The sequence below is a fragment of the Aspergillus welwitschiae genome, assembly GCF_003344945.1.
Source record: "Aspergillus welwitschiae strain CBS 139.54b unplaced genomic scaffold BDQ94scaffold_14, whole genome shotgun sequence".
Classification (NCBI taxonomy): domain Eukaryota; kingdom Fungi; phylum Ascomycota; class Eurotiomycetes; order Eurotiales; family Aspergillaceae; genus Aspergillus; species Aspergillus welwitschiae.
The window spans coordinates 70,974-91,963 of NW_020798708.1; the positions used below are offsets into that span (position 1 = coordinate 70,974).

Below are 20,990 nucleotides of genomic sequence, written 5' to 3' on the forward strand. Positions count from 1 at the left end.
ACCTACAATCAGCCTTTCCCCCTAGAAAGATGTCATGATCAGTACCGGTTTCTCACACCAGGATATTGTCAGTTGGATATAGTCGTAGGAGGAGTATAGATCTATTGTAGATCTCTGATGCAACGACAACGTGTTTATGTTTGACTCAGAAATCGCGGTCAGTATCAACCAGAAACCCCCAAATCTATATATAGTCTTGCGTGCATCTGAAGTAGGACTAAGACGGATACAGCGATCTGGTCGTGCATTCATTTGACGTACTTCTGACTTCTATAATAGGTCACTTAGCGTAGACGGGCTGAAGTAACTTTGACCCTTAAGTAGGACAATCGACAAGAGTTATGCCATCAAGTAGAGAATCTTGTCCCTTCATAGTCCCAGCATATCAGCAGGCAAGTACGGCAAAACAAATAATATAGAACGGATTGTATGCTGCGCCGGAACAGTTATTGTCCCGTTCATAGCTCGTTCTTTGACGTTCAAGACGTAGAACCTGTCTGTCGCTTAACCAATTAGCGACATATCGCATGACATTATCCAAATTAGTGCTCTTCGTATCATTTCCATGTACTTTTCATGATCTTGAGGATATCGGTAGTCAAGTAGAAGTTCGCCGCGGAAGCTTTATCACTGTCGACAGTCAATCGACCAACCCGTCATAAGCTAACATATCTTCCCAGACAGCCATGGTAGAGGCATTTGTCAGAGCTGAAATCCTATATGGAGTATCACAGCCCTTATAAAGAATAAGATTCTGGAAATCGTTCAATTATGCGACATGCGGCACCATACGACAGCGAGCACAAGCAATAACTTATCTTGATGCTGACTCCCCTAGCCAATGTAAACCAGAGAATTCCACACCATAAGCCATGTTCAATGCACTATGGGCGAGGTGCATCTCCTGAAGTGAGGCAGTGTTTCAATTGGTCCACAAGACGGGTCATAAATGTCAAATGCCCAGTCTGTCTTATAAGTAGGACGATCTAATGGCCAGTCAATATATCAGTGAGCCACCGGTGGTCCCCTTCTGTGATAATTGCGTCGCTCGTATTTTGTGCCCGCTTGCGTTGCGCTTGCCTTTGTCCGGCTCCAGGGCTGTACTCGATCTTACTTCGTCGACCGGGAGGTATCTGATCTATCTTCTCCTGGAAGTGATCCTACCACTTCCCAGATGTACATGCATCACTACTTTATCACTGAAGAAGTTTGTTGTAAAGACCTTCAATTTCTTCTCCCAGTATCCCGTACACTCTCCCGTTTTACCCGAGTGTAGGGTTGTAGCGGTACTTGCTTCCAGACCAAGGAGTGGCGCGCAGCATACTTCGGTGCCCACTTCTCAGTGATAGGCGCCCCTCATCTTCCTGTGTCGGTTGTTTTCAAAAGCCCACCCGCGGCCCCCATGGAGCTGGAGGAGGTTGAGTCGATGTAACGAGACCTACAAGCATAATGAACGACACCCATCACCAGTACAAGATGAGTTTCCAGACCTTGAATCTGGTGACTACTTCCCCAGAGAACCAAGTCCGCCGCCATACTGCATATTCGATGCATTTATATACCGAGAAATACCACGTGCGGGTTTTTGCCGATAACCCAGAGGGTTTCCGTATTAGAGCTGTGTCTGTATGATACTGATTAGGGTTGGATTGTGTTATAGCTCTGAAGGGTGGGCTTGGTTAGCCATAGTAGTAGATTTATAGTATAATGTGGGGTATTGGCTTGGTAGATGTCTTCGGTGTCTAATTCCATTATATGGAAATATAATACCATAAACTGTAGCTTGAATATGGTTTTGTCTGAGATAATTTGACATGTGTCTCTTGGAGAGGGATTACGGTCGAGTAAAAATCAATACTTGAGTAAAATGGAGAGGAAGATCATGAAAGAAGGAAAAGGGGCTTTTATAGTAATGACTTTCTATCACTTCCTACCAGGGGTGAATTTTGATAGTGACTATATCAGTCCTTCTAATCTTCAATTTCTGCCAATATTCACATTGGGATGAAGACTATACTGCAAATGCAAGGAGGCATTGAATGCCGCAGCTAGCAATGCACTAACTGCGAAGAGCTAGCCGCGGCTCCTTGCAGATCGCGATAACCTTAGATAAGAGTGGGTTTAGTGTTTACATATAGATCAGGAGTAAAGATCAATATCAATATATGTTGGTTCTTATAATCAATACTCCATTATCCACCTAGGTATAGATCCCAACCACCATCCATAGTAACGCCAGTAATATCCTAAACGCCCTAATCAGTCCCAAAACAAACCGAACTCCTAAATATATTCATCATCGTCCATAGACCCATCGTCATCCCACGAGGATGCTCGGCCAGACGTATCCTCGACTTCCACCTTCAACTCAGGAACTGCCTGTGGAACAACCGGCTGTCCCTTCTCAGGCCACAACTTCGGCGGGGAGAAGAAGCTTCGAGAAGTAGCTTCCGCTGTTGGGAAATTGATCGCACGACCATGGATGCGGATCTCGCCGGTCAGGTTGACCGGAACAGGCTCTTCTTCCACATACCCGTCCCAAAAGCCAAGCATCTGTGCAATGAGCCTAGAAAAGGCGATAGCAATAGTCCAAAGAGGTGTGAATATCGAAGACAAGTGAAGCCAGCGCCAGAGCATTGTCGGTATCACGTATGGGAAACGGGGAGCATCCGGGAGGAGGCAGTTTCCCTGGCAGGTGTCTGAGATGGATGGGTGGCAGTAAAAATCGCACATGGTCGATTCGGAGTAGAACCACAGGAGCAGAATGAGAGAGCACCATCCTAAACGCGTAAGACGTATGCGTCCGGAAACAGGGTTTCGTCTCCATAGCCGTGGGAGGGTTACCAACGCGTAAACACGACCATCGCTTTCCCCGCTGCAATTTTCGCAGACGTGCTGCTTGCTTCGTTTGCCCTTCAGGGGAGACGGGATTGCGGCAAGCGTATCCGCATCTCGCGATACTTGGACCTCCAAGCCGTCCAACCCTGTTTTGACCTTTTGGATGTTGTCCGCTAGCGACTTTAGCTTGTCATTCAGCCGATCCAGATCCACTGTCTCTTTATCCCCAGCACTGGCAAGTTCCAGTTTCTTCAAAATCTCCTTCTCGTATGCAGCATCGTCCTCATCCTCGGTCTTTAGCTCACCAGGCTGCCCGTCGATGATGTCCTGAAGTGACTCAATCGTATCGTCACCGACATCTAGTGACTCCTTGTGGTCCTTGTAATCCTTCAACACTGTCTCGAGAGCGCTCTTTGGCAGATCGGGCTTGACCAGCGGTGCTTTCTCCTTGGACTTCGCCGATCCACTCGATTTTCTCGGCTGTCCCTGCTCAGCTTTATTCTCTTGTTTCTCCCGATCCGGCCTTTCCGCATTCTTCAGCTCCTTCTCCTTTTCTCTCTCCTTTTCCAACCGTTCTTTTTCTTCCCTTTGCTTCTCCTCCTTTTGTCTCTGTTCCCTATCTTGTTCCTCCTTCTGTCTTTTCTCTTCCTGCTCCTTTTCTTTCTCTCTTTCTTCCCTTAAGCGTCTTTCTTCGAATTCGTGTGATTGTGAAGCTTGACGGGTATGCGAAGGCACTAGCGACGACTCGAATCTTTCATTCCTCGGAGGTGATGGTACTATATCCCGAGAGAGATGCTCTGGGAGCTCATTGACCCGTTCCACCCGTTCGGTCACCGGTGTATCGATCCATGCCCCCGTCACCACAGGCGTCTTGTCGTAGATGCGTCTCTCGGGATATTTCTGGGCCTCCGGGGTTTTAAGCTCGTTCCGTTGGCCTGGAGACTCTGTCCTCGATAGTTTCCGAAGTAGATCCTGCGAGTCTCTCTTCGTTGGGCTTCGCTTCGTGAATGTTGAGTTCTTGTAGACCACAATAGGCGTATTCGGTATCGGATTACCTTCAGTCAGCTTGTCCGCTTTCTGTTCGGAGAGCTTGTTCTGCGCATCGGACAATGGGATCCTGTTGTATCTATTTGACGGACGTTCGGCCGGCGTGGTGCTTTCGACAGTGATCGGTTCCGTATGGTTGATGTGCGAGTCTCTGTCAAACTTGAGCTTAGGGGGAGATGTCTCCTTTGCCCTCACCGCTGGGTTTTCTGGAAGCTCTGTGCGCCGCGTCATTTTTCTCAACCAGTCACGGCGATGAGCTGCCCGGCTTCCCCAGGTCGACGGGAGATTTAAGGAGGGTCTCAATCCATCGTTTTCTTCTTCTTCCATATATTGCTGCTCTTCCTCTTCCTCGCGCCGTTGCAAGTTCTCCGATGTGAGGGGGTTTGGCGTCCCTGCGTTGCTCAGCACAGGAGACCGGCTGGATGTGGCCCGTCTCAACCGCTTTTCATCTTCGACATGGTCGACTAGTTTTCGGCGGAGGCCGTCGTCCGAAATCTCATTTAAAAAATCCGCATCAGCAGCCGCAAACAGATCGTCTCCCCTCAGTCGCGATGCTGACGATGAGCGTCTGCTGCGACTGTCACGCAACGAAAAGTTGAAGTCTTCATCGTCGGGGTCAAGGTCGGCCAGGCTCCCCGCATCATCGATTTGCCGATATGCCTCCGCCAACTCATTCGGGGGGTTAGACTCGGGGGAAGTGAAGTTGAAACTCTGTCTTCTGTTCCGATTTGGCGTGCCGTGGGTGTATGTGGCGGCTTCGTGATCCGACATATTGTGTAGACGCGAAGTGTAATCGAAAGCGGCACGGAACGATCCAGTTTGGCTGAAGTTCCGCCGATGCTGTCGGCTATTGTAGTCTTGGTAGGTATTAGGTACGAATGACGCGTCAAAATTATCCGTGAGGCGAGTAGGGCGAGCTCGTCGAAAGGGGGAGAGTTGCTGGTCCTGGGGGTAATCGCGGTTGCGACGCGCCAACGCCCCTCGGTCGCTCCTGCGCTCGGGGGTAGCAGGCATGATGAGAGACAGGCTCGGCCAATCCGCTCCTTGCGACTAACACAAAGAAGCTAGGGGCAGATGGTGGGCAAGGAATGCAGTGAATGAAGAGCTCGCAAGATCAACACTCCCCAGCAACAGAGCAACAAGCGCAACGACGAGCTCCGCCCGCGGTACTGCTGCGTTGCCCGATCGGGTTAGCCGGATACTGGCGTCATTCCAGTAATTCTTCCACTTTAGCTTCAACTTCTTCCATTTCGGCTAAGCCTCCTGACTAATGAATCAGATCTTGATGTGGGTAGTACGCCGCTTGCTTCTCTTCCTCTTTTATTAATGATTCCTTCTGGACGCCTGTACTGTCCGACATGTGCCCTGGTCAGGCGAATCCGTCGTCGTCACTGTTGTGTTCTCCCCGCATCAGTATAGAAGCGACATTGCGAGATACGACAGTCATGAACTTATCGTCCAGAGGCCTAGGGGTTTCTCGACTCACTCTCCTTTCTTAGCGTAATTGACTGCCTCGTTTGCCCGGCATTCAGGAGCAGGAGACTGTACATCAGAATATCTAAGTAGGGATAGCTATTTCTATCAGATAAAGCTCCAAGGCAAGATTTCAATTACTCACTCTTTCATTCCAAAGGGCATCTAATTAGGTTCAACGTGTAAACTAGCTTTATTCCTCTGTCCTTCCAACCGCAAAGAGCTCTAAAATCTACTTTTCCAAATTACTTCCTGCGCTATTATCGGATACGATACTAGGCGTTGTCAGCACTTTATGAATAGGGTGCCAGAAGGCGACTTGTATCAATCTGTTTATAATTCACGTAGTGTCATAGCAATAAAGAGGCTAAGAATATGCACATCTAATCCTGGACTTAACGATATTCCGCTTGGTAAAACTCAAAATGGCCGAATGCGAACTGCACGACACAACGAAAAGAGTAACTGTATACGATAATAAGGAGCGAATGAGACATAAGGCAAATTATTCATATAACCGGGTATCATTCAGGCAGGCATGGCCTGATCCATCTCTTGAGACTTATATGTAGAGCATCAGTCAGATCAACCATTGGATCCTTCAAATCATCTATCGTGAGAGTTGCATAATATTCCTAATGCAGGGTATGCCAGATACCCTATGCTCAGCGACCACTCCCACCACTTTCCAGAAGATAATCAACGGACCAGAGTCTCTCCCAGGGCCGGTATCTGGGAGTCGGGCGGCGGGCCGAGTGCATAGATGAAGCGTCGAGGTTATCAACACGTGGAGACGAAGGTGACACTCTACCCTCGGATATTGCACGTTGGTGGCCCCTGTACATTCGTTCCGTGCCCTATTGACGGTCCGTCAGCTCCGTTCAGGAGAGAAAGGAAAGTCGGGGCCGCGATTTTCACGGACCCTGAGGAGAGTTGCGGCGAACCTCATCGGGTTTGGGGGCTGCCTCCCGTGAGTGTAAGCTGGCAGCAGTGTCTTGTTCAGCTAGTCTTGCTAGGTCTGTTGTTGATTCGTTTCCGCGTTGTGAAGGAGTCGAAGAATGCCCCTTCTTAGAATTGGAACTATTTCGTCGGCTGTCTAAGCTCTTGGTCAACGTTTTGGCAATATTCCCACCGGCTGATGTGCGTTTCATGCGGATGCTGCCTTTGGCGTCTACGTGTGCTGGCGCAACAGTGCTCTTTCCTAGGCCCGGAGTCGCTGGGGCGCCTGGCTTTTCTTCCGTGGCATCTAAGAGGTACCAGCGGAGACCATCAGACAGCTCAAACGGGTTCTCGTCATCAAGTGAGGTGCCATCGCTGACTTCGCCAATGGAACGGCGGTCAGGATTGGCACCGTTCATCGATTTGGAGAGATCAACAACGCGTTCTTCGATCTTGGTAATCCGAGCAAGCAGCCAGTCCCGGGTTTGAAGCTTGTGCGCATCTTGCTCGCGCAGGAAATAGTGTGGAGCGCCAACATTGAACGCAGCCCATGACCGGATAGCTTGGTTGCGGGTAGGCAAGAACAGTGCAAGATCCCCTTCTTTAAAGGACCGGTAGGCGATTTTATCATGGGCTTCGCTTTGAACCCGGTGGTACTTGTCTCGGTATCCGCGGGCTTCTTTCTGCCATTTGCGAGCAAGAACTTCAATATCCTTTACACGCTTGACAACCGCGTCGCCGAAGATGTCCACATCAAATTGATATAAGGATTCCACGAAAGCCATGAACTTATCTGTTTCTTCTTCCTTGCTATCGGCATGCATCCAATCGAGAAGGCTTGCGTCCGGTCTCACAGACACCACTCCCGACTGGCTAAGACTGTCACCAGTGCTAGAGAGGGCATTGACCTTGGACGACCTCTGCACAACTATGTCACCATTTTGACGAACGATCGTGAACCCTAGTTGTTCCAGCATGCGCTCCAGCTTCTCCACTTGTGCGAAAAGCTGCTTTGACAACTCCTGGAACCTGACCCCGCAAGTCTCGAACCGTACAGTAGCTTGCTGCTCCGCTTCGGACATTGCTTCAACCTTCTTCTTCCAGGTAGTAACTTCTTCTTCAGACTGACGAGCCAATGTCTCAACCTCAGCTAGCCTCTGGGCCAGATCAGTTAACTTCCGTTCTTCTTCGGTAACACGCTCCCGCAGGGCGTCGGATCCTGTCTCGCCCGCAGCAAATTGGGACTGTAATGCGATGAGTTTTGATCGTTCATCTTCCAATTCTGAGGTCACAATGCTCAGCTTTGCTTTTCCTTCAGCCAATTCATTCCGAGCTTGGGAAAGTTCTGTTTCTCGTGAGGTCGCAGTCTTTCTCAAATCCTCCAATTCAGACTCCATCAGACCCAACCGTTCTTCGAGCACCTTGCTTTCCGCTGAAGCTTTTGCGGCACTCTCCTCCGCATTCTTGGCATGGATCGTTAGCCCTTCGGAGAGAACCTCAATTGCTTTAATGATATTCGGAAATTCGGTAGGAACAGAGCCACCAGGAGACAAATTGAGAAAAGCGACCTGCAAAGCGTGCTTGTTATCGTTTTCTTTCCTTTCGTTTTCAGCCACCTGGTTCTGTAGCTCTTCAATACGGGCCCGTAGGGTTTCTCCTACGCCCTTCTCCGATTGCAAGTGTCCAATCGTTTCATTTGCTTTCCTCAATTCTTCTTCAGCTCGGGCATGGACATCTTGCAATTCCATTTCGAGATGATGTATGCGCTCATCGGCGTCTTGCTTCTCGTGTTCGCGACTGTCGAGATTTCTGTCCACCTCTTCTTCTAGCTCCTCAGTCCGGATTCGAAGCCTTTTTAATTCACCCTCCAAAAATCTGCGCTCGTCATCAAACTCACGTTGCCGCGCTTCGAGATTGCCAATGAGATCTTTCTTCGTTGACTGGGCTTCTTGTATTTTGTCGGTATTAGACTGCCGCTCGGCATGTGCCTCCTTTTGAAGTCGTTGCACCGTGTCTCGCTCAGCCGCTAGCTCGGCCTCGAGGCGAGTGATACGTTGTACGAGCGCCTTTTCCTCCGGAGCTTGATTTGCAGACATTCGCCTTGAAGAGACCGAAGATCTCCTTGAAAGTGAGTCGGGGTGAGGCGACGCCGGTGAACTGGGGAAATCAAGTGAGAAGTTGCCGCTGGAGGGTCGACTCATATGACTCTGACGATGAAGGAGATCCTCTAACTTTCGAATACGGCTCTCGGAGCCTTTCAATCTATCTTCAAGCTTGACTTTCTCATCTTTTAGACTTCTGACCATATCGTCACTGCGCAGTAAAAGCGAGCTTCGGCTCAGGTCAAAAAGACTTCCCTGTTTGAAAGCTTTTGCTCTGCGACGCTGCATCCGGGTCGGAGCATCAAGCTCTTTGAAGCGCTGCATCAGTTCTTGGGCGTGATTTTCCATGTCAGGTTTATTTTTCAGTTCTTCGATATATGACTCAACTTCTTTCCTACTAACGGCAGGCCATTCCTGCTCCTGGCCTCGTAGATTTATCTCAATGCCCGGGGTCGTAGCATCAGAGATGGAAATAAAATCCGCCATATTTTTGAGCCATTTCTTCCTTCGACGCTGCTCTTCTTCCCGGAATACAGACATTTCCTCCGCCAAAGTCAGTGAGTCGTTCTTCATTTTATCATTGAACTCGCGACGTCGCACAGACTCAATCAGAACCGACCCGTAGATCATAGGCATATGGAAGACTGTGTAAATGACATCAAATGCTTCGCTTTGCAAAGGCAGACTGTTGATCTGAGGTAGAGTTTCGGCAAGCCGATACTCAATAGAAGATATGAGTCGCATATGACTCGACGAGGCTTTCACTGCTGCATTATATCGTCTCACAGCTTCTTCCTGGCCAGCCTGTATTTCGTTGCTAACGTCCAATAACGATGGTAGAAGGTCTTGTGTATGGCTGAGAGCGAGCCTAGAAACGTTTGCCAATGTCTTTGGGTTGTTAGGCAAGGCCAGAACATGCTCGTAGTCGGATTGTATCTTATTTGATATTGTTTCCATTTCCTGCAAGAGTCCATCCACGGGCTCAACACTCGTAGGAAAGGCTTCATCAACCAGGCGTTGAGTATCTGTAGCAATCTCACTAACATTTTTCTCGATAGTGCTAACTTGATGGGCAAAGCGCGCAAGTATTTCTGGGGCTTCCGAGCCAGCCCTTTGTACCTCCGCTGTATCCACGTAGTCTTGTAGTGTACCCATGGCTTGGCCTCTGCCTTTCGTTGGTGTTGACGGACGGCCCAGGAAGGGGAAGTCCTTGCGAGCTGGAATGCTATCTAAAGTTGACAGTGCCCTTTTCCATCCATTGAGTGCTGCTTGCTGTTGACTTAAAAGTTCATTGGCGAAGGACTGGGCCTCTTGGAATTTATGCTCTAGGGTGCCGACGTGGGTTTTGAGGTTCTCGAGAGCTACGCTTGCAGCTCGGTTGATGATATCAGTGCGCTCGTTGTGTTCATGTATCTGCTTTTCCGCCGACTCGCAGCGCTCCGTGAGGTCCGCGGCCCATGTCCTCCTTGCTAAGTAGAGGCTCCTCCATGCTTGTAGATCGTTCTGGTTTGTGAGGGTATCGGGCGGGTTATCGACGTGCAGTGGATGTGGCGGGGGTAGCTCGGGAATCTGGATGCTGTTGGGCTCGCTGACCCATCTTCGGTCATAGACAAAGATTTCGCTCTGTTTATTGATGGCTTTAGCACAAAGTCCTCGTTTGATTGTCCGGCGTGACCGTACCTCCGTGGCAAGCGTCTTAACGTTTTTCCCACGAGCAGTCATTAAGATCTGCCGTTGAGGGGGTATCGAAGTCTTCGGGGCCACCCATGATCGTACTGCATCCGGACTTTGTGAAAGCCGATGATGTTAGCTAACTTTCACCGAAGGTAAGATAGGGGAATGATAGGAACAGTTGGGCAGGGCTCAAGGGGCGGTGATGGGAAAGCAGGGCGAAGGGGACATACGATGCAAAGGACGCTGTATCGGTAACAAAATGCTCACCAGTGTGAGCTATGTAGATGTGCAGAGACATCCCCTCCTCACAAGACGAGCAGAAAAGCTCCTGAGTTGACTGGAGAGGAATGCGGGAGGGGAGATGATAAGGGAGTCATATACTGGAAGTAAGTAGTGAGGCTGCACAGGCATCCAGGCCCAAAGAGCTCCCCCGGTCTAGGCTGCGTTTGGTCGGTTTGGTGTCTGACATCGCGCCGGAACCGCCCACCGCATCCCGGGATCTCCACCGCCCTACCGCTAAAGGTCGGGAACCAGCAATCCATGATCCATTCAAGCTGGGCTTTTCCAATCACACGATCATTTCCCCGACTTGCCACGAGGTCGTATTCTATGACATCTGAAAAGGTCCGTCCCCTGCCTCACCTGAACCCAGGTGAGGTATCGTTGTTGGATCTCGCGACCGACGACCCTCGCGATACCGTAACTTTGTCCGACAAAGAGGCCTTGATCCTGCAGCTGTATCGGCAGATCCAGGAACAGCGATTGGAGAAAGCGCTACTAGAACAAGGTCGGTGTCCATGTTGCTAGAGCAACAAACTATCATTTGTACTTGATCTAGCACTAATCATTGTGCCTTATACAGACACGGATTTGCTATCTGGGGACAATGCTGAAGAGCAACTAGCCGTCGCCGAGCGTGAGCTTCTGGAAGCTAGGGCGACTTATACAGTCAGGAGGAAAGCTGTTGGCACAGTTCTTATGACTGATCCCATCCTCAAGGCTGTTCATCTGAAAGCGTCGACGCCAGCTGAACAGTAAGTTTACTAATCGTCTTCTGCATATAATTTTCTTGATTCTTGCGTCTTTTGAATTATTTGCTGGTTTTCCTATTTTTTGGAGTGCTTCAATTATCTTCTCCTTACTTACCAGAAACAGGGCCCTCCTACGGCTCATTAATCGTCGCGACATGCTATCTTTAGCGCATGAAAATCTGAATACTGCACACAGTGCAACTCTTCGAAGGCTTTCAAGCCTGGAGGTGGAAAATTCACAGATCCACCAGCAAAACCAAGAGTTAGTCCGTGAGCTGTTAGCCCTTACGGTAGATGATGAATCGTGGAGAGAAAATCTGGAAGATGCGGAGCTCAAGGCCCAGCTCGATCAACTAGATGCGGATCGCAGGAAAAGCAAAGCTAAATGGGAAACCATGAAAAACATCGCAAGCGGGATGGTTGTCGGTAGTGGAGTGAACTGGGCTGAAGACGAGAGGCTCACGGCTCTGGTCCTTGACGAATCTGATGATTGATGTAGTGGGTTGGTATATTGCAGTACTTGGATAGGCGTTATGAGATATACCCTTGAATCGAATTATAGACGACATGAAATATCTATCATGTCTCCCTCACTCTTTGAGGGTAAATTGAGTTTGTGATTGATCAAATCCTCGCCTTCCTTCGATATCGCGGAGACGTACAGGAAAGCTTAGTAATCGGCACAACACCAGGGTAAGCTGAAAATCCGAAAATCACGACTGCAATCACTTCCTCAGCCGGGGTGTTGAAGGATAGGTAGTGCGACCCACGTGACATCATGGCCCACCCGGGCAAAGGCAAACAGCGTTCGTCATACCGTGTCCACAGAGCTTACTGACGGAGTCTAGGATTTGGGAAACAGACGGGAGAAATTCAATAAGCCAGTCCGAAATAAGCTGCAACCCTTGCAGTAGACAAAGGGGGAATGACAGCCGGAAATCAACAACGGCGCTTACGCATGTATGCCATCTGTGTTTACCCTCGAACGCCGACCAGGCAAAGGGAGTGCATGTGAGCATACGAGAGCTCCGTGAGGGGAGGGTAGCCAGACCAAAGAGGAGCCGGTGTTTCCACCGAGAACCAAGTAACAGCGTCAACGACCCCCTCACCATTATTAAGGATACAGTGCAGCTTACAATACCGAGAAGTAATCGGCAGGTATCAGCAGAAGGATGGTTGCGTCCGATCATTACAGGATCCAGTATTTTGCCGGTAACTTTCCGCTGGTGTTGTTAGTGACGGGAATGCGGTGGCATTTGCGAGTCTCGCATCAGCAGCACCTCCCTTTGGGCGAACAATCCATGCAGACCTTTGCAATAGATCATTACGATCGTCTATTTTAATGTCTGGGGCTAGCAATAGTCAATAAGTAAACATGTCGCAACACTTTTGGTATCTTGTGTCTATCCTTAGGGAGGAACACCATCGTCAGTGTTGGGTTATAGCCTACTTTCTACTTATTGATAACAGACACTTGACCTACGGCAGATACCCACAGAAGTAGGGTCCAAAATCTTGGGTGCTTTGAGGTCAATGAGTTCCCTGTGCAGATAGCCTGGGGTGAGCCACTGAAGAAGTCCGTGAACTTGTGAATTGGCGTACTTTCTGACCCTGGCATGAAATTAGTGGGTGATCTCGAAGCAGGTCTGCTTTGTGACTGGTACATTTGGTAGGAGCGGTAACCAAACAATTACTGCTTACTCCGAAATAATGAGAGGTAAATAGTTAGCTCCTAGCCCGCCATGCGGATAGGTAGGCTGCACATGTCCCTAGAGTGACCGAACTAATGGTGTTGATTAATCTATCTGGTAACACTTCTGCTCTCATCGCTACATCACTCTCACGGTTCCCCGTTTTTATTGGGGGAGTGTCGATATGCTAGGAGAAGAGCGTTCCTTAGTGTCACTCGGCAATGGCATGGTTAGCCTCAGCAACTCGCTCGAGCCCATCTTCGGGCCTATAAAAGTTCTATTGTGCAAGGGAAGCTGTAAGGTATCCACATCGTACCACTGCTGATTATGTCTATAGGAGTCTAGTAGACACATCTCACAGTCACTGACCAGGGATGAGCCTTTTCACGTAGTGACGAGTCCTTCCCCTTCCAACACACGTAACTACACGGGAAGCGGGACCTCGGACAGGAGCTGATACAGGATACTCGCCTCATACGCCCTAAAGTATGCCAGAAACAATCTTACTAAAGTCTACTAGGACGCAGCACCGCCTAAGATAAAGCGCCTGTATGGGAGGGCGGAGAATTATCTGCGCGGGATTATCCTCAAATATCGCGCAAGTACTCCGAGGTACACGGTACCGAACGCTGGGTAGTCGGCAACAAACAACTTGAAGTGTCCATGCAACAAGAAAAAATTGATGAAAGTAACAATTAAAATCAAAATATAGAATTTATTAGTGATAGCGGAGCACATAAGATAGCTATTGGATTTCAATAATTCAAGCTGATTTATATGATATCTCGAAGTAGCAACAGCTGAACCTACTAGCCACGCACGGGTTTAAGTACACTCAAGGTGCTGCACAGAAGGAAAGGTTCTACCTAGTACGGAGGACTCCGTAGATACTAGCACTGCTGGTTAGACTCAGTAAAGAGTAACAACATACGGTACGACCGGTACTTTCCAGGTTACCAGCACCACACCCCCCTCATGATACCGCCATGTATTTTACCCAAGGCCAAATTATCCACCTCATAGTGGCGCAAATTGGTGTACTAAGGTGGTATGGTAAAGTTCATTACGGCAACTAACAGTGGACCTCCATCAGTGCAATGTTCGGTAGAGAGCTCCATCTTGTCTAACAGGCGAAGTCTGGATTACACCATTGAGTGGCATTTGACTTGCTAAGGAAAGGCTCTGCAACCTTGCAGGCCATTCAGTGACCCAGCACAACACTGTCGTCCAGAACGCGGCCAGCGAGCATTGCCGGGAAAGAGGCAGATGACGGTACGTGACCGGTATGATACAATACTGACCATGCTCCAGCGGGCGGCCAGCCAGTCGCAGCCAGCAGACCTACTCGCTTTCCCTTGCTGTGCTGCCCACTTCCCCCCTTCCCAAGTGTGAGCGAGGTCAGGTAGGTAATGGCCCGCCTTCCCGTCTTCCCTCGCTCTTCTTCCTACTACTACTGCTCTCCCCCTCTCCCTCTCTCATTCACTCTCTACCTACTCTCACTACGCTTCCTCCCATACAATTCTCTCTCCCATACAAAAAAGTACTGCATATACCGCACTGGTGGGTTCCCTAATAAACATTCCGCTCTTCAGCATTGTCTCTACAACACCAACACAATCTTTTTTTCTCTTTCAACAGAGTTGATTTCCTTTTTCACAAGCTGCTTCTGATCATCTGTTTCCCTTGATTTTCTCTCATCCTGGTTGCGCGACCTCGCTGTCGCGCCTCTGCTACAGCCATCATATAGTTCTAGTAGCAGTGAGCTGACCCAAGCTGTCTTATCCTCCACAGGTCAAATTTGCGACCTTCAAATCCACAACTTCGCGTTCTTTCAGAGTCAATTATTGAGTAAGTTGCTCTCCTGCGCGCCTTTCCCCTCTTGGTGTCATTTGACTTGCGACCGCGATCCCTCTTGTTTGGGCGCGCGCAAACGGCTTATCCGCACCTCCAACCACCACTTGCACTGCGCACTCTGTCGCATCACTTCCTGTGCTCTTTAATCCTCATATTGTTGTCGCTGTCCTTTTTTCCTGCTACTTTTGGTGTCAACTGGGTCACTCCCTGCTTGACTTCTGGATCATTCTGCCTACATCACTCAAAGCCAACTTCCAAGTTCTAACGATCGCATAGAGCTCAATAATCAAAATGCCCAAGGAGAAGACCACCCGCAAGACCAAGCCCCGTGGCACTGAGCGCAGAAAGAAGGGTATGTATGCCTTGCTCTATCTTCGGAACTCATGCTAATGCATAGCTCAGACCCCAACGCTCCCAAGCGTGGTCTCTCTGCCTACATGTTCTTCGCCAACGACAACCGTGAGAAGGTTCGCGAGGAGAACCCTGGCATCTCTTTCGGTAAGTCACTTCTGGACCTTGAATGGGAATGTAGGTGTCTAACTTCATGCAGGCCAAGTCGGCAAGATGCTCGGAGAGCGGTGGAAGGCTCTGAGCGACACTGACCGTCGCCCTTACGAGGAGAAGGCTGCCGCTGATAAGAAGCGTTACGAAGACGAGAAGGCCAGCTACAACGTAAGTTGACACTCCTGCCTTTTCTTTGTCAGCCAATGCTAATGAACTTTGAACAGGCGGCTGCTGAGGAGGACGAGGAATCATCCTAAGGGTTTCCCTCTCTTCATGGGTCTTGTGTGTCTGGCCGATTGGCGTTTTTCGTGTCGTTTATTCCGCTGATTGTCTGCCTTGTAATTGATGCTTCTTATATTTTCTCTTTATCTACTCAACGGCTTCTGGTATGGGATGATGGCGGTAACTCTTGATTTTCTGTTATGAAGGATTCTCGATGGGAAATTTTTACTGTACGGACTGGCGGCTTTGGGACGAATTTGACTTGAAGAGGTGCCCGGCGCTGAATTTCAGAACGACGGGAAAACCTTGCGAGTACCTATGGTGAAATATGAATTGTAGCTGCAGAAGTGATGTTAGGCGACCAATATCTGCTGTATACTAGCCTAATCAACCACATCCTTGTCCTCGGCCTTTCGTGGATTTCGCCTTTTGGCATCCTATTTCCGAGTATGATATCATGACGAATACATGCCCCAGTTGTGGTGTTCATAGCGTTGCAGGACACTTTGTTTTCATCTTCTGGAGACCGCGGGAAGACTCTGTTTGCAAAAGTTGGCCCAAGCTCCTGGGGTGACGCGGGGCGACAGCTTGTTTACGTGTTGGACGCGTCGGGCTTCCGATAACTCCGGATGCAGCCTTGGTGCCTTAGGCCTCGCTAGCTAACGGACGATCCACACTCTGAAGATGTGGCCACCCAGAAGAGAGTACTTAGTAGCTGGCTGATACTCCAATTGCAGGCGTATACCTGGATCAAAACTCTGGCAGGCATGGCCATGCTATCCACTTGGCATCTCGGGGATGGATGGACAGATAGGGAACCAGTGCACCTTGACATCCATCCTATATGTATGCCTACCCAAGGCAACTATCAAACAGTTTCCGTGCGTTAAAGCGTACGTACAACTCATAGGTGGCAAAGGTACACTGTGTGTGTTCGGATCGCGTCCGGGGATGTAGTGTCCAGTCTGCATCTACTGTGAAGTATCTCCCTTGGGCATATCATGTCCGGGTCCTAGTCCTAGTATCTGGTAAGTAGTTGTTGGCTATGGCTACTGTACGTGGTAGCAAATTCCACGTTCAAATTGTGATTCAACCAAGTATAGTGGAATTCAACTATATGCCTACCTGGTTGTGGTACTTTAAGCGAACCAGCATCTAACATGAATAATTGGCAATAATCTGTGGGTAAGTACAGCACCGCTCGCCCCTAATATACCTTCCAGAGAATGTGCGCGACGAGTTTAACAGCGTGTCTTGGCAAAATGGTTGCTATCCAGTTGGGCTGCTGTGCAGTCCCACGTATAGAAAGGTCCCCTTTGACTGCCAGAGTACTTATATACCTTTCCCCTTGGTTTGAATTGAGCTTGTCCTCGTTCAAAGCAGCCTAGAAAAGGTCATCATTATCGGCAAGACAATTGGTGCGATAAGATAAGATAACGGCTTTTTCTAAAATTGCTGAGCTCCAATATCTGCTTAGGTATGGTACTATCTACCCCGTGGTCTACGCACTTCAGAGTGGATACGGGGAAAGCTCGCGGTCACCTATAAGTTGTGGTGGCTCTGGCGTGGGCTAGAGTACTAGCTTAGTATGTGGGGGCAGCAGCAATTCGAGAGTGAAAGGGAGCAAGCTTGAATGGTCTTGGGTTCTTGCTGAGACTGCCTACTAGTCTTTAGGTGGTCTCTGAGTCTCGCCAGGCACAACGTGGCTGCACTAACTATAGTACTGATGTTGAACTTGATCATAGACAACACACCTTAGGCTGCCTTGAGTTTCATTTGGTGGTAACTGGGCATGGTTTGCTTCGATGGTATCTACTCACTAATTCTAATCCCCTCATTGATTGAAGATTAGATACTTCGGGCCTCGTAGAGATTTGCCAAGGGGTTACTGCCGGTAGTTTTCAATTATATATATATCGGCCATGATTTGCTCCACATAGCAGTGTGTGTTGTCTGACAGCCCGACCGTTAGTGATACGCTAGAATTCGAGAAAACAGCATTGTGCTGGCCTGGCTAAAGTCTAGCTCACTCAACTAACGCTCTTGTGAGCACGAGTATTCTCCTATTGGGGTCAGGTTGAAGGGTGTAACGATCCATGGCTTTGAATACCAGGGTAGCACAATATCGCTATTCTGCAAAATGTGTATGAACGCCTTGTGTATGAAAGCCCATATTACATGGAAAAGCTTGTCTGATACTAAGAGATGAGCGCCCGCTACTAAGCCCGCCAAGTTGGATGAATAGGACCTTGTCTTATACCAGCGTTGTCCGTCTTGCTGTATAGTGAGTCTCGTGACCGAGGCAGTCTGTAAAACCCGAATAAAGTTTTGGGGAAGTTCCAGCTGGAATGCGACCCCTGCAAGTAAGCCCGGAGCCCTCGGGGGTGGACTGCCTCTCGTATGATTTACATCCAATGTGGCATTGGATATTCATGTTCTCCTTCGCCTGCCAGAAGTGCTTTTCTCTTTCGTCTCCTTTTTCTTTTTCTTTTTTCTATCAGCGGCTCAAAGGATTTAATGACTGACTTGCTGAGAGTGCCAGCAGAACATCAACATGGCGACAAGCCGCGGGGTTGCACCTCGTCTGCCATCCTGACCGTCCTGGCCATCACCGCTCAATCCCACCATGCATTTCCACCGCTCATTATTGGCTTCTTGCCTCCTCTGCCGCATGAACACGTCAACGGGCCCGAGGTAGTTAGACGATGGTGAAAGGCATCTCTGGCTCCATTGCCAGGACTGTCCGGCTGTCAGAGAGCCGCATTTGCTGCTACCCTTTCGGGCGATTGACGACGAGATCCCTGCCCCACTTGCGGAATGATTCTTGTTCTGCATTCATTCTTTTGTGCGAATGATCTCGACCCTCTTCTCTATTTTACTTCTCCTTGTGTGCGTCCCAAGGGTAAATGGGACCTTCTTGCCCTCTCACTCCTCAGAGCTGGACCAGTTGCAGATTCTCCTTCGGTCTGCGTCCGTTGCCTGGTGAGACTTCAGTCTAAACATGCTCCCGAGGGCTGATCCCGCTGATAAGACGTCCCTTCCTGACCCCATCGTTGTAGTTTACTGAGTTGTCTCTCCCTGCCCCTCCCCGGCTCCCGTCTGGCCCTATCCCGTGGTCCCTTATTTCATGCATTTTTATTTCCGGTCTTCCATATAATTGAAGACCCCCCACGGCCCTCTGCGTGCTTGACTGCGCTGGTTATTCCTTGCCGCTACCTTTCCCCCATACTTCACACTCACTACACAACCGTTGTACTGTAACCTTCATCACCATCCGCGGTGCTCAAGGACGGAACTGTATCTATATATGCATGGCACACCATAGGTGACCTTCACTATGTCTTTGCACGATTCTTACAAGACAGCGGAGGCTGTAGCTGAAGGATTTCGTTCTTTCAGCAATCTCCTGCCGGAACATGACACGGAGATCACCAGCCTCGTCGTCGACCTCTTTTCGATCAGCCTCTTTCTCAAAGGCCTGGAGGGCATGGCAAGGAATCGGGCTTACCGCTACAGGCTATCCGCTATCCATCCTGATCTGGAATTGGTCCGTGCTAGCTTGAACTATACCCTTGAGGACGTGCTGGACTTCTTCGATGATTTGGAGTCACGGAGAGGCGACCCCAGCGAGGCGTACAAGCAATTATGGGTGGAAATCTGCGCTCATTTTATGGAGGAATCCCAGGAATCTTTGTCCACTCGGTTAGCCAAGTACAAATCGTTTTTGAGGGACTTGAGTGAAATTATGAAAGGGTGCGTAAGCCAGTCCCTTCTTTATTGTGGCCCGGATCGACTAACTTTTGAGTATTATGTAGTGAAGCAACTGATACTCGTCTGATGGCTTCGCTTCGCAGCAATCTCAAAGGGCTACTGGTCCATCAGGATAGCCGACTTGCACCGCGTTTGGGTTCTATGTCACTGAGTTCGCCTTCCTCTAGCAGCAGTAGCAGCAGCAGCAGCAATGGTAGCAATGCTGATCCAGGAAGTCCGGTCAATGCGCGTAGACCTCGCGGACGCAGGTCGTACGAGCGAGCACGGCCTTCTCATTCCTCACCTCAGTCGCCTACATCCACATCATCAGCCACGTTCTCTGACATTCCACCCTCTGTGCCCTCAGCACCGGACTCTCCAACTACTAGCACCACCGCGACTAGCCAGTCAATGGACTCAACCCCTGTCAGTGACCACTGGGCCAGACGGGTGTTTTTGGATGAGCACCCCATGACCCCAATTCCTTACGTGGGTGAAAGGTGGAATTAGCCAGACTGAGTTGGGTACAACAGATAGCTGACATTCGACTAGCTCCAAATGCCTCGGAGAGGTGAAAGGTAATGTGAAAGGGTGGCTTCATGATGAAGGATTCGAGGAGCTATTTCAACTGTGAGCTCATCCAATGCTAGATATCGAATTAAGCTGACTGTATTTCAGTGCTTTTAGTGGTGACTCGGATCTCCGTGTCTGCTTCTATCTACGGGAAGATGACCATCGCGTACGGATTGTGTGCAAATCCCGGCGTACCTCTCGGTCCAGTGATTACTCTTGTCTACCCTTGAATCTGCTAGAGATCGTTCGTATTGGTTCCTGCTTGCAAATATGTCGACGGCGTCGCGGGGGCTCTGAACTAGTGCTGTGGGCTAATCTTAAGTTTAGCACTATTGAGCGTATGTTACCCAAACTTGTTACACAGAGAGCCGGAAAGCCAGAGGCTAACATATCATAACATAGAGATGGTGATCTTTTTCTGCACGTTCTTAGCGCTACGGTCGCAGGACTCTGGTCGGCCTGTGGAACGCATTCGTGATTACGAACTTGACGACGAGGAAGAACATTTCGGAGGGTAGGGGACCGTCATGGCATGCTGCTGATGGAGACTGACTGTTCTAGGCAAATCGTCGATGATGACTTCCTCCACGCCTTACGTGTGTACCGAGATAACGTGTCGGGAGCCGTGCGTCTGCAGGCATCAGTCCACAAGGGCGAGATGAAACGGTAAGAGAGACGACAATCCCACGGACTACCATTACTAATTGGGCAGCTTACATAGGATGCCCGTTTGGACAGCCTTCATAACGGAACATATCGGCTCCAGAGGATGGATACGCCGCGTGGACACCAAGACCATCTTACTGCGTGACCTTCGTCGGGTCATTTTCACCTTCCCCAGTTATAATCCACCTCGGACACCCAAAGGAGAGCATATCTTGAAGTTCACAAACAAGTCAGGTATGGGCAGTAGCTGCCTTTGTAAAAGTCTTAGATGCTGATTGGTATTAGATGCTCAAGGCTTCATGGACACAATCGCCGAACTCGCCCACCTATAACACTACGAAAAACAATGTTTGCGATATCTAGCATGTTCTGTATCAGTTATGGCAAGGAACAGGAAACAGTCCTGACTCGCCAGTACATATAGCAATCACGACAAATGAGTTACGATTTACGATGGAATGAGCCATATGATGACGGTTGTTACTGGATTGTTGTTTCTGATGATTGTACGTTTTCACTGCACATAAAGCTGCCTTATCAGGCAATGATACCCTCCGTCCCTCAAAGGCGAGATGCATGTACCATGGATTGTTGAAACCAAATGAATTCATTAGCATAATATATCA

General features: G+C 49.3%; 7 protein-coding genes across 7 annotated transcripts; 4 read left to right on the top strand and 3 right to left on the bottom strand.

Annotated features, from left to right (window-relative positions):
* Positions 1-2,171: 2,171 nt before the first annotated feature.
* On the bottom strand, positions 2,172-4,965 carry BDQ94DRAFT_178291 (uncharacterized protein). Its single transcript, XM_026773096.1, has one exon. It carries the CDS (start codon positions 4,897-4,899, stop codon positions 2,284-2,286), a length of 2,616 nt encoding a protein of 871 aa, XP_026626782.1. The 5' UTR covers positions 4,900-4,965; the 3' UTR covers positions 2,172-2,283.
* Positions 4,966-6,023: 1,058 nt separating this feature from the next.
* Positions 6,024-10,371, bottom strand: atg11 (autophagy protein ATG11; the record flags this gene model as incomplete). Its single annotated transcript, XM_026769041.1, has 4 exons — positions 6,024-6,215; positions 6,303-10,022; positions 10,080-10,185; positions 10,304-10,371. 4 exons carry the CDS (start codon positions 10,369-10,371, stop codon positions 6,024-6,026), a joined length of 4,086 nt encoding a protein of 1,361 aa, XP_026626783.1.
* A 244-nt stretch (positions 10,372-10,615) lies between these two features.
* BDQ94DRAFT_142616 (centromere protein H) lies at positions 10,616-11,784 on the top strand. Its single transcript, XM_026766067.1, has 3 exons — positions 10,616-10,860; positions 10,936-11,107; positions 11,229-11,784. Exons 1-3 carry the CDS (start codon positions 10,683-10,685, stop codon positions 11,596-11,598), a joined length of 720 nt encoding a protein of 239 aa, XP_026626784.1. The 5' UTR covers positions 10,616-10,682; the 3' UTR covers positions 11,599-11,784.
* Positions 11,785-11,792: 8 nt separating this feature from the next.
* Positions 11,793-12,209, bottom strand: BDQ94DRAFT_142618 (uncharacterized protein). Its single transcript, XM_026766068.1, has one exon. The coding sequence runs from the start codon at positions 12,121-12,123 to the stop codon at positions 11,881-11,883; it is 243 nt and encodes an 80-aa protein (XP_026626785.1). The 5' UTR covers positions 12,124-12,209; the 3' UTR covers positions 11,793-11,880.
* Positions 12,210-14,191: 1,982 nt separating this feature from the next.
* On the top strand, positions 14,192-14,437 carry BDQ94DRAFT_142619 (uncharacterized protein; the record flags this gene model as incomplete). Its single annotated transcript, XM_026766069.1, has 1 exon — positions 14,192-14,437. A coding segment is annotated over exon 1 (164 nt), but the record flags the coding sequence as incomplete, so codon positions are not given.
* nhp6 (high-mobility group nucleosome-binding protein) lies at positions 14,192-15,898 on the top strand. The gene is made up of 6 exons (XM_026766070.1): positions 14,192-14,355; positions 14,587-14,643; positions 14,926-15,001; positions 15,052-15,147; positions 15,200-15,321; positions 15,378-15,898. Exons 3-6 carry the CDS (start codon positions 14,941-14,943, stop codon positions 15,408-15,410), a joined length of 312 nt encoding a protein of 103 aa, XP_026626786.1. The 5' UTR covers positions 14,192-14,355; positions 14,587-14,643; positions 14,926-14,940; the 3' UTR covers positions 15,411-15,898.
* Positions 15,899-18,461: 2,563 nt separating this feature from the next.
* BDQ94DRAFT_26028 (uncharacterized protein) lies at positions 18,462-20,873 on the top strand. Its single transcript, XM_026775342.1, has 8 exons — positions 18,462-19,128; positions 19,191-19,625; positions 19,678-19,755; positions 19,804-20,036; positions 20,101-20,212; positions 20,260-20,364; positions 20,420-20,598; positions 20,650-20,873. Exons 1-8 carry the CDS (start codon positions 18,713-18,715, stop codon positions 20,694-20,696), a joined length of 1,605 nt encoding a protein of 534 aa, XP_026626788.1. The 5' UTR covers positions 18,462-18,712; the 3' UTR covers positions 20,697-20,873.
* The last annotated feature ends 117 nt before the right edge of the window (positions 20,874-20,990 follow it).

Excerpts from the sequence above, each read along its gene's own strand:
- BDQ94DRAFT_142616 (XM_026766067.1), top strand. The coding sequence starts at position 10,683 with ATGACATCTGAAAAGGTCCGTCCCCTGCCTCACCTGAACCCAGGTGAG. Across the intron at positions 10,861-10,935 it reads GAAAGCGCTACTAGAACAAG|ACACGGATTTGCTATCTGGG; the intron begins GTCGGTGTCCAT and ends TGCCTTATACAG. Across the intron at positions 11,108-11,228 it reads GCGTCGACGCCAGCTGAACA|GGCCCTCCTACGGCTCATTA; the intron begins GTAAGTTTACTA and ends TACCAGAAACAG.
- BDQ94DRAFT_142618 (XM_026766068.1), bottom strand. The coding sequence starts at position 12,123 with ATGCTCACATGCACTCCCTTTGCCTGGTCGGCGTTCGAGGGTAAACAC.
- BDQ94DRAFT_178291 (XM_026773096.1), bottom strand. The coding sequence starts at position 4,899 with ATGCCTGCTACCCCCGAGCGCAGGAGCGACCGAGGGGCGTTGGCGCGT.
- nhp6 (XM_026766070.1), top strand. The coding sequence starts at position 14,941 with ATGCCCAAGGAGAAGACCACCCGCAAGACCAAGCCCCGTGGCACTGAG. Across the intron at positions 15,002-15,051 it reads CACTGAGCGCAGAAAGAAGG|ACCCCAACGCTCCCAAGCGT; the intron begins GTATGTATGCCT and ends TGCATAGCTCAG. Across the intron at positions 15,322-15,377 it reads ACGAGAAGGCCAGCTACAAC|GCGGCTGCTGAGGAGGACGA; the intron begins GTAAGTTGACAC and ends AACTTTGAACAG.
- BDQ94DRAFT_26028 (XM_026775342.1), top strand. The coding sequence starts at position 18,713 with ATGTCTTTGCACGATTCTTACAAGACAGCGGAGGCTGTAGCTGAAGGA. Across the intron at positions 19,756-19,803 it reads TTCGAGGAGCTATTTCAACT|TGCTTTTAGTGGTGACTCGG; the intron begins GTGAGCTCATCC and ends ACTGTATTTCAG. Across the intron at positions 20,213-20,259 it reads GAGGAAGAACATTTCGGAGG|GCAAATCGTCGATGATGACT; the intron begins GTAGGGGACCGT and ends TGACTGTTCTAG.